General features: G+C 34.2%; 1 protein-coding gene across 1 annotated transcript; it reads left to right on the forward strand.

The window, feature by feature from the left end:
* Window positions 1-240: 240 nt before the first annotated feature.
* LOC127744944 (uncharacterized) lies at window positions 241-2,993 on the forward strand. Its single transcript, XM_052257839.1, has 2 exons — window positions 241-2,038; window positions 2,338-2,993. The coding sequence occupies exons 1-2, from the start codon at window positions 241-243 to the stop codon at window positions 2,991-2,993; spliced, it is 2,454 nt and encodes an 817-aa protein (XP_052113799.1).
* The last annotated feature ends 9,149 nt before the right edge of the window (window positions 2,994-12,142 follow it).

A 12,142-nucleotide genomic window follows, 5' to 3' on the forward strand; every position in this document is an offset into this window, starting at 1 on the left:
TTGCTTGGACCCCAGCTGATATGCCAGGCATTGATCCATCCATCATATCACACAAGTTAGCATTAGACCCATCTGCCTGACCAGTAACACAGAAAAAGAGAAATCTCGGTCATGACCAAAAATAAGCCTCCCTGGAAGAAACCAAGAAGCTCATCGACGCGGGCTTCATCCGAGAAATTAGATTCACAACATGGCTGGCGAATGTTGTCATGGTTAAAAAAACATAACGGTAAATGGCGCATGTGTGTTGATTTCACCGATCTCAACAAAGCATACCCCAAAGATTCCTACCCTTTGCCTTCTATTGATTCCTTAGTTGATAATGCATCTGGTTTTGAAAAACTCAGCTTTATGGATGCATATTCTGGTTATAACCAGATCCAAATGCATCCATCCGACCAAAATAAGACAGCCTTCATTACTGAATATGGAAACTATTATTATAAAGTCATGTCATTTGGCCTTAAGAATGCAGGTGCGACATATCAACGTCTCATGGACAAAGTCTTCGCCAAACAAATCGGCAGAAACATTGAGGTCTACGTTGAAGATATGGTCGCCAAGACAAAGATCGGCAACAATCACCTTGACGACCTCGCGAAAATCTTCGAACAGCTAAGAAAATACAACATGCGGCTATACCCCGAGAAGTGCGCATTTAGGGTCCAGAGTGGCAAATTTCTCGGCTTCTTGCTCACTAGCCGAGGTATTGAAGCAAATCCAGAAAAATGCCGAGCTATTTTAGACATGGCAAGTCCACACACCATCAAGGAAGTCCAACGGTTAACAGGGAGACTTGCTGCACTCTCTAGATTTTTACCTTGCTTAGCTTCTAAAACTTTATGTTTTTTCCAAACTTTAAAAAAGAAAAAAGCTTTCCAATGGACTGATGACTGTGAACAAGCATTCACAACCATCAAAGAAACTCTTTCAAAACCACCAATTTTACAAACCCCCTTACAAGGGGAACCATTATTCTTATATTTATCTATCACTAATTGGGCTGTCAGCTCCGCTCTTGTTACAGAAAGGGAAAAGCAGCAGTCTCCTATCTATTTTACCAGCAAAACATTACAGAATTCCGAGCTTCGATATCCGACCATTGAGAAGCTGGCCCTAGCCCTTGTCTTCTCGGCCAGAAGACTCCGACCATATTTTCAGAGCCATGAAATCCATGTTCGAACAGATGATCCTTTACGCCAAGTCCTCCAAAAGCCTGAGCTGGCTGGCCGACTAGTAAAATGGTCAGTAGAGTTATCAGAATTTGATATCACGTACGAAGGCCGAGCATCCATCAAATCCCAGTTTTTGGCCGACTTTATTGCCGAATTCTCAGTACCGAGTACAACTGAAGACTACATCGAATGGTCTTTATACGTCGACGGGTCCTCCAACCCACAAGGGTGTGGAGCAGGTATCATACTTGACGATAACCACGGCACCGTCATCGAACATTCCCTCAACTTTTCATTTAAAGCAAGCAACAATCAGAGTGAGTATGAAGCACTAATTGCTGGCCTTAAACTCGCTGCCGACCTAAACATCACCAAACTTAAGGTATATTGCGACTCCTTGCTTATCGTCCAACAGGTAAACAACTTATACCAAGTAAAGGACCTTTTGCTTTCTAAATACTTGGATGTCATGCAAAATTTGCTTTCAAAATTTTCTAAATATGAAATACAACACATACCAAGGGAGAGTAATGGTCGAGCTGACATTCTGTCTAAACTCGCCAGTACTCAACCAAATGGGTCATCACTTTATCAGTCAACACTACTCAAGCCAAGCATTGAACTAACACAAATCTTAAGTGTAACACAGGAAGAAGATTGGAGATCTCCATACATACAATATCTCCGGACAGGGATCTTGCCAGGCGACGTCGAAAATGGTCGACACTTCCGCCGACAAGCCTCCTTTTTTACAATTTATAATAATTGCCTATATAGACGGGGATTCTCTCGCCCATTACTTAAATGTCTTTGCAGAACAGAAGCCGAGCTTGCACTTGCTGAGGCACATGAAGGGATCTGTGGTACACACCTCGGAGCCCGAAGTCTGTCTTCAAAAATCCTCAGAGCTGGATTATATTGGCCGACAATACGACAGGATTGTCAAGAAAAAGTTGAAAGCTGTAACAATTGCCAAAAACACAGTCCAATTACACATCTCCCGGCCGAACTCCTACACTGATCCGAGGTTAGTTGGCCATTCAACCAATGGGGCATAGATATCCTCGGTCCTTTCCCCACAGCATCTGGTCAGGTAAAATTCCTTGTGGTAGCAATTGATTATTTTTCCAAATGGATAGCATTCCTCGACATATTAGCACAGATAATGGTCGCCAGTTTGCCGATCAAAAATTCACATCTTTCTTGCAGAACTTGAAAATCAAACAACACTTCTCATCAGTAGAGCACCCACAAACAAATGGGTTAGCTGAAGCCGCAAATAAAGTAATACTACATGCTCTAAGCAAAAAATTGAATGATACAAAAGGCCTCTGGGCCGAGCTTATCCCCGAGATCATATGGGGATACAATACAATAATTCACTCAACCACAAAGGAGACACATTTCCGTTTAGTCTACGGTTCAGACGCAATGATACCAGTGGAGATCTCCCAATCCTCACTACGCACTAAATTGGCCGACCAAACTACACAAGACATAGCTCGCCAATCTAAGCTCGACCTCGCAGAAGAAATAAGATCATCAACGGCAGCCAAACATCTGGCCATGCAACAGCACATAGCTCGAAGATATAACAAGAGACTTCAGCCAAGGTCTTTCCAAATCCACAACCTTGTCCTCATAAAAACAGAACAAGCTAGGAAACCATCCGCACATGGTAAATTATTAGCTAATTGGGAAGGACCCTACCGAATCACAGAAGTCATCGGCAACGGAGCCTACCGACTACAAACCTTAGAGGGTAAAGATCTCCCTAATACTTGGAATGTATCTTCCTTAAAATTATATTACAGTTAATACCAGGGACAGGCAAGTACTCTTTTTCCTACTACCAAGATTTTCTCCCACAAGGGTTTTGCTTGGAGAGGTTTTAACGAGGCTAGCCTACCTGGGCCTTTGACATCAAGGGTTCTTTAATAAATAAACCCCCTACTTTATCAAATCCTTATTTTCTCCATTTCATAGTTCCGCTTCAATCTATAAACATATAATGCCGACTTATACTATCAATTCGACCATTCGGATACTATCAACACTGATCAAATGCTAAAAAAGGTCATTCGGGACCTATCAGTCAATCCGACTACCGACCTTAAAACGGAATTCGATCACTCGGATACAATCAGTCAAACCGACTGCCGACCTTAAAACGGAATCCTATCACTAGAATATAATTAGTCAAACCGACTGCCGACCTTAAAATGGAATCCTATCACTAGGATATAATCATTCAAACCGACTGCCGACCTTAAAATGGAAATAGATTACTTGGATACAATCACTCAATCCAATTGCCGACCTTAAAACGGAATCCGATAACTCGGATACAATCATTCAATTCGACTGCCGACCTTAAAACGGAACCCGATCACTCGGATACAATCATTCAATCAGGTTGCCACCCTTAACACGAAATCCAGTAACTCGGATAATATGATTCAATCTAATAACTGATCTAAGTCAGATTACACTCATTCAAATTTGATCATTTAATCCCTCAAATAACTGATCTCAAAATACCAACTACAATCCGAATCTGATCATTCGGTACATTTCCGATCTTCTATCAAATCATACCACTCAAAATAAACCACTCAAACAGATGTCCGATCAAAACTCGAAAAACAACTTCTCAAAAATTCATGCAAATTACCGCTAACCATTCAAACTCCAAATATTATCAAACACAACCTATGCCTAATATGCTCAGTCTACTCAACCTTTGTATGCTTCCCCACCAAACAATGGCATTTTACCATCCGCACAATTAACATGTTTACCTTCAGAACCACAGTCACAAAACAAAAATACACTCACATGTTAAACAAACAAACAAACATCATATTATAGTCAAAACATGTAGAAATCGCATGTAAACAGAAACATCCAAGTTTGTTTTTCAGAAGACAGTAGCAAAATATAAGTTACAAACCACAAAAGTCCAACACAAGAGCAACATAGTTTTCAATAAAAAGCAAAACAGAATTACACCATTTCTATCAACCATTTTCAGCCTCCCCCTCAGCATCACCATTATCTTCCACCATGGCCCCATCTTGAACGATCTTTCCCAGATCCATCTGAGACAAGTCAACATCGGGGGCTAGAAACTTAGCTTGCTGGCAAGCTCGCTCAAAACCCTCCACAAATGAGTCAAGAATCTCATTTCCCTTCTGTTTTTCAACATCATTCAACTTTGCAGTAACTTCCACTACTTTAGCACTCATGCTAGAAAGATCGGACTCTTTCTTTTTTACATCTTCCACCTCTTTCGAATAATTTTCCCTAATTTCCATCAGCTCCTTCTCCATTTCTGATAACTTGGACTCCAACTCAGCAACTCTCTTACCCTTCAATTCCAGCTCCCCCTTCAAAATCAGATCTTGTTTAAGCTCGGCAACCTTCCGATGCTTCTTCTCTCTACTACGCCCCAAACTGGCAAGCCTAAAACCAACTACCTACAAACAAAGAAAAACAAAACTATCTTCAGCATACCACTCATATATATAGAAAAACAGGAACAAGCTCAAAAATACAAAATACCTGCATATACTGATCTATGGCGACATCGCCAACTTCCTCTGCCAATGTTACATTAGACAAATTTTGACATACATCATCTGCAACAGCCATATAGGGAAAGTCTTTCCCCCACAAAGACGACCCATCACTTTAATCGGTAACATCATACAGCCTCTGCTGACTTTTGAAAAAACTTTGAATTTCCTCCATAAGAACTTCACCCGCATCATCTTCAGAACATTTAGATAAATCAACAATACTTGCCTTCCTTTTCTTCAAAATAACTTTTCTTCTCCCCGGCTTCGGCTGATTAACTTCACCAACACCCACATCCTTTTCTACTTTGGAAGTAGAACCCTCTTTATCAATATTTTTACTCTTCACCCGAGCTCTCAGAGTAGAAGCCGACACCCCTGGATACTTTCTACCTGAAATTACAAAAACCGAAAACATTAAAGCTATACTCCAAATTCCATTAAACAACAATACCAATAAAACTCACCTAAGTATTCTATCACAGCCTGCCTATCCTCCTCCCATTTTAGCAAATCAAACACAGACAACAACTCCTTTCGAACAATAACCTCCACCAAATACTCAATGATACATTCATTCCTTACGCTAATGATTTCTGGCCCCAAAATGTTTTGAGGCTCCGAACACCACGAAAGTGGAAATCTCTCCCCTAAGTACTCATTAACGTAAAATGGAAACTGCCCTTCAGCACTACTAACCTTCAGATACATCTCCTTAAAATCCTTGAAGGACGACTTATACAGCTTAAAAATAGCAAATCCTGGAGAGCTATTCAAATTCACCCACCCCCCTTTCCAAACACCTTTTGCTTGAAATAAAGAAAAGAATAACTCCACAGATGGAACCTCCTCCAAAAAATCCATCAAAATTTCAAAACCTCGCAAAAATGCCCATCCATTAGGATGAAGTTGCGAGGGAGCACAGTTAAGTTGCCTCAAGACCTGACTCTCAAAATCACTAAACGGCAACCCCACCTTCAATTCTTCCAGCACACAACTATACATATAGAAGAACTAAAAACCTTCCCTCCTATGAAAAATACGATCGCTAAGAACACAAGGACGCAACTCAAATAAAATACCAGAACCACCCCTTGCTATTTTATTCTTATCAATCTCCTTCACAGATTCTTCATCCAAGAACAGTGAGCATCGTTTTCTCACATCATCACTCACCCGATCATATGACCAATAAACTTTATCTTTTTTCTCTCTCTCAAAACCCATTTGAAAAATAACACGAAGAGGAAGAATGGAAGTTACAGAGATGAAGAGAAGAAAAGCGTACCTCTTTTACTCATTCTTTTTCTCCTAATGCAACTGACACATATACAAACCTTGAACCAACCACAAAAAACCCTTGGACTCCAAAAAATTATTAACTTCCCACTAAAAACGGTTCCCAATACCAACACAATCAGTCACATCAAAGGCCATCACAACCATTGGGAACACGCGCTGTCTACGCCATGCATTCAATTTTTCTCTCTCCTAATTATGACACTACTTAGCATTAAAATTTGTTTAACAAAGTATCTTGAACTGGGGCTCCTAGACCACATCAAATGCCGAGTTATGCACCAACTCAAATAACTGACCTGTTCATTAAAAAGCTCAACCTGCTTCATTAAACACAATTTCCAGGCCAAGCTTGGGGGCTATGATCCGGCCGTTACAAATCCAACATCATAAATCGGCATTATCATTCATAACTCGGCATTATTCACGTTATTATTCAGAAAGCTGGCGTTACAATTCGGCATTACAGTTATTGATCGGCATTAACGTCATTAATCGGCCACTTACGTTATAACTCGGCTCAACGGACTACTTTCCAAATGTGAAACGTCCAACCTAGTTATTGCTCTTCAATACAGGTAATAAAGCAAGAACATAACCGACTTGCACAAAGCCACCCATAAAAAGGTATGATCTTCCATCCTAAAAGATACATTGAATTCTCAATACTGACTTAATTTTTGGAGTGCCTTTGCAGGTACACTCCCCCTGTTTCTTGCTCAAAGCTCTACGCAATTGGACACCCTCTTGGAGTAAAGCTCGGATTACCATAAAGTTCGAAGGTCGGCGCCGAAAATAACAACTCCGCGTCGATTCTCAGAGAACGAGCTCTTTCTCCAGGTATCCATACAAGAACATATATATATATATATATATATATATATAAACCGCTAAAACACTGATCTTAGTTCAAAAAATGATGGTGTTCATTTTGGTCTAATTCACTAGTTGTTGGGCGCTTTTTTGTTTCATCTACGGGTTTTGCTTAAGGTCTGAACTTGATTTGTCTTTTGGTTCCTAGTTCAATTGATTAATTCACTTTGATGTTCATTGTTCAAAACGATCATATGTATATCTATTATATATTATTAATTTCTTATTGTAATTGAAATCAAATTTTTTTCTCCAAAATTAAAAAGATCTCCCTTTTTCTTTCTTTTATTTTTTTATCTCTCTCATTCTTTCATTTACTCTATCTCTCTTATATATCATTATCAATAATTAATTATAAATTTGACAAGCAAAATATACAACATGACATTCTCTAATTGCATTTAAATTAAATTAAAATTAAAATTGAAATACTAAAATTGAAATATAATTATATTATATAATATATTTATATATTACTAACTAATTTAATAACTAAAATGTGTCATATAACACTCTTATTAAAATTTAGAGAAAATATTTCTCTCTAGAATTAATATACATTCTTCTTATATTTTCTTATCTACTACTCTCTCTTTTTTTTTTCTCTCTATCCTTCCCACTCTATATAATTTATAATTCATATTTTATATTAGTAATTTGACAAAGAGTTATTCTCCACGTACAAGTATTTTCCCATATAAGTTATACAAGTCATTTATATTCACGCGTATTCACGTTTTTTTTTCGTGTCTCTTCTTCTTCTTCTTCGTAATTTTTCTTTCTCGTTATCGTCGTCATCAACAACACCTCTTCCTCCTCCTCCTCCTTCTTTTTCATTGAAATTTCTTCTCCTTTTTTTTTTCTCTTTCTCCTTCCTCATCAGTTATCTAGTTGTTGAAGATAATAAATAATTCAGGTTCAGATTGTCAATTGAACCAGAACAAAATTGATTATTGTTTTGAATTTAATCAAGTGGCTAAGGTGTGGTTCAATTTAGAAGAAAAAGTATAGCATTAGAGAAAACATTTTTTTGCAGCAAATTTAGGTGTAACAACAAAATATTTGGGTGTAACACGAAGTTATTTGGGTGTATTTTAAGAATTTTTGAGTGTTTTTTTATTTTGATAAGTTCTACATAATTCAAAACTATTCATCTTCCTCCTTCTCATCTTCTGCTGTTTCTTCTTTTTTTATCATCATCACCATCTTTTTCTTTTTTTTATTCATCTTTTCCTTTTTATTTTACCTTCTCAAGTTTCTTCTTGTTTTACTCTCTTAATAAGAATAAAAACAAAAAAATCAAACAAAGAAAAAGAAGAAACACATAATGCTACAGAATTACTTGGAAGAGGATGAACTTACATTCATTTAACTAAAAGAAAGAAAGAAATAAGAAAAAAAAGAAGAAGAAAAAACGCAGCATTAGAGAAAATATTTTTCTGATTTTGCAGCAATTTGGATGTAGCACGAAGATATTTGGGTATATTTTAAAAATTTTTGGGTGTATTCTTATTCTGATAAGTTCTGCATAATTCAAAACTCTTCCTCCTCCCCCTCTTCATCTTCTACTGCTTCTTCTTTCTCATCTTCTTATTTCGTTTTCTTATAATTCTTCTTGAGAGAAAAAGTCAAATAAAGAAGAAAAAAATACATAATGTTGCAAAATCAATAGAAAAAGGAGGAGGAAAAAATACAGCAACAACAACAGTAATAAAAAAATAACTATGAATATGAAACACGTGAAGAAAAAGGAGGAGAAACGCAAAAAAGAAGGAAAAAAAAGAAGGAAGAGGAGGAGAAGGAGGAATGTAAAGAAGAAGAAATGTCTTCCATAATGGTGAGTGAAAGCGCACTTTGGAAACGGTTGATTGACGCGCGTGTTATCACGCTCCAGTGGTGAATGTAGTTTTTGTTAGACTTGACCCAACTTATAAGACTTGTAAGCCAAAAGGACTTATATATGTAGCATAACTCTTAGACAAATTAAAATGTGTCATCAGATATTTTTTCATTATAATTAAAATAAAATTTTTTTTCTTAACTTCAAAAATTAACAAACTCACTCTCTCATTCTTATTCTTTATCTTTCTCTCTCTTTTCTCTCATTCTCTATTTTTTTTTCTACTTTTCTGTTCTACAAAAAATAAAATTAACAACAAATATAATTTAAATAAAAAATATTATTATATACATATTCTTTTATTTAGTTTTAAATTTTTACTTATTATCTTTCTAATCTATATTTTTACTTTTTTTCTCTTAAATATTTATTACATATAATTTAGAAAAAATAAGACTAATATTGTAATTAAAAGTTATAATCAAGATTCAATTGTTTTAAAAAAAAATTAAGTTAATTTTATACCTATCAATATAATTTTTTTATGCTAATATCTAATTATATTTTTATATATATAGAAAAAATATTATTTTTAAATAACCAGCATAAAAAAATTAATTATTTCTATTTATTCAACAAATTTAACACCTAATCGAATATAAAAGTATATACATTAAATTTTTTTAGATTTTAGATAATGATTGTTGAAATTAATTATTAAAAAAAAAGTTAAACTCTTTCGTATGAAAATAATAACTAAAAAATTTATTATTTAATTTTATTTTTATTTACAAAGGCCCTGATCTTTTTAGCCATGGAGACTTTTGTCCCTTACGATTATTTTGTAAAAATATTTTAATACTATAAATTTTTTGTGTCATAATCTATAATATCAGAATCGACGTAATTTTAAAAAATTTATATTCCCGTAACAGTATTATGGGTAAAAGTACTAGTAAACAACTAAATGAAAATGCATCATTAAAATAAAATAAGAAAGAACAACAATTACATTTAATATATGCTAATTGCGCTTCAACCTGAATACATTTACATATAATCAAGCAACATGAAGCTTGTTAATGTCATCAACTGGGAATTCTCATTGATTCTTGCGGTTCAAGAAACCTCTCCTGCCTAACCCCTTGTGGCCAAATGTCGTGCTTTTGTTGATTTTTCATTTTTTCTAAATGATTGCCTTAGATATTTTTCGTTGATGTTTTTTCCTATGCCAATAGCTTTTTAAGGTAATTTACTAAAAGTAACGATGTTGTTTAAAGAAAATAAATACTATTCATGAGTAACTGATACTGTAAGTGGTTTCATTGTATGAGTAACTCTAGTGTATGTACATGAGAGTCAATCGCAGATTTTGTTTTTAAGGGAAGTGTTCAACACATTTTTTCAATCAATTCCTCATTATTAACTCTAATGTGCATCAAATTCCATCTCATGTTTTGTTTTTGGTAAATCTTGAATATATATCTTTTATTTTTTTTCAAAGACAAACAAAATCGTACTCAAACAAATAAAACGTATTAAAGTTGTGTAAAATGTGCGGATGAATAAATAAGTTGGTTAATTTTTCTTTTTTCTCTTCTACTCGATATTTGTTGTCAACAACTGCAAAAAAAATGAAAAACAATTTATTTATTTTTGCTAGTGCTGCATCCAAAAATCAAAAGTTAAATCTGCGCGAACTGTTCAAAATTCGTTTTTGCACCAGTGATGGTGAAAATGTAATGTAAAATTTGTAAATCTTCTTATTTCTGTTTAAATGGCAAATAAAATATTTTTTAGTTAAATAAAAGAAAGGCATGGCAAAAGCCTTAGGCAGAGAATTCTGTTTCTCTCTTTTTAATTTGAATACCTTTGAATGGAATGGCTAAAGATGGTTAGTTTTGTATTATTTGTTTTTGATAAAGGTCAGAATTAGTGACGGATCCAAAAAAATTGATTGGTGGAAGCAAAAATATATAGAGATAGAAATATATATATATTAAAAAAATTAGAAACATACATTAATACATACATATATGGTTGAAACTCAGGTGCAGTCGACTTTACGTGAAGTTGATATTTGAGAACTGTTAAATGATTTGATTGATTTGACTAAATTTTCATCTAACAGCACTCGGATATCAACTTCACGTGAAGTCAACTTCACCTGAGTTTTCACCTACATATATACATATATACGTACATAAATTAATTAACTCGTAAACAATATATTAATTTAAATTATGATAAAAAAAGATAATTTATAATTATTCTCTCTTTATTTTTAACAAGACTAAATGTTATTTTTATATATGTATTCTTAAATAATTATTTAGCTATTTATTATTTCCTACTTAATTGTGATGTTTATTTCTTATAATATTTACGGTACAAAAAAAATTTCACTAAAATAATTATTATAGAAAATACCATTTTAATAAAAAAAATATTAATATATAAATAGTATGTTCTTAGTGTTAACTAATATTTAAAAAATATTACTCATAACTAAAGTTACATTTAATTATAAAATTAAGTTTCAACATGATTATTAACTAATTTGCCAGTATAGTGAAGTTAATTATAATTATTTGTTGATTAATTTATTTATTTTTTAAGAAAACATAATCTAATAAGACAAATATATACATCTATATATATTTATTAATTATTTTATAAAATATTTGTGGAGACAAGTGCCCCTCTCTTCAGTCTCCAGTCTCCACCATCTCAGTCCATCTCTGGTTAGAATGTGTGTTATCTTTAGTTTTTATTTGGCAAACGTTACTTTTCTTTGTGAATAAAGAGATACAAGTTTCAAACATGTGAACAATGGATTTGTCTTAATGGCGATAGCCACGGAAGGAAATGAAGAAGTTCGGTAGCGTGCTTGACCTCGAGCATATGGAGTAGTTGCAACAAATACAATTTTGAAGGCAAAGTATTGACACTAGAAGAGATTTAAAAGTTCAATTGATAAATTCTTGTAAAAAGTTTCTGTGCCCTAAGTTCTCACTCACTTCTTGCTCTTTCCTATTTAAGTTTCAATTTGTATATTGGGAATGCCATCCTTCTTTTGCCTTTGACGTCCGATTTTAGATACTTGTATTTCTTTTCTTTTGTTTGAATGAAATGCATCTATTATCTTAAAAAAAAAAATAATAAAATTGTCTTAGCTGGAGAAAGTATATTTAGATTATTGGTGCTCTAAATAAAAAAAAAGTTATAAAATAAAATAGTAAATTACATAAATATCTTCATCTTCTTCTTCTTTTCACATCTTCTAACAACGATCATTACTATCATCATACTTACTACTACACCACCAACATATATTAGAACCGATTATTATTTCCTTAGACAGAAGCTCCGGCGGA

Source organism: Arachis duranensis, chromosome 2, assembly GCF_000817695.3.
Source record: "Arachis duranensis cultivar V14167 chromosome 2, aradu.V14167.gnm2.J7QH, whole genome shotgun sequence".
NCBI lineage: Eukaryota > Viridiplantae > Streptophyta > Magnoliopsida > Fabales > Fabaceae > Arachis > Arachis duranensis.

Excerpts from the sequence above, each read along its gene's own strand:
- LOC127744944 (XM_052257839.1), top strand. The coding sequence starts at position 241 with ATGTGTGTTGATTTCACCGATCTCAACAAAGCATACCCCAAAGATTCC. Across the intron at positions 2,039-2,337 it reads GGCACATGAAGGGATCTGTG|ATAATGGTCGCCAGTTTGCC; the intron begins GTACACACCTCG and ends ATATTAGCACAG.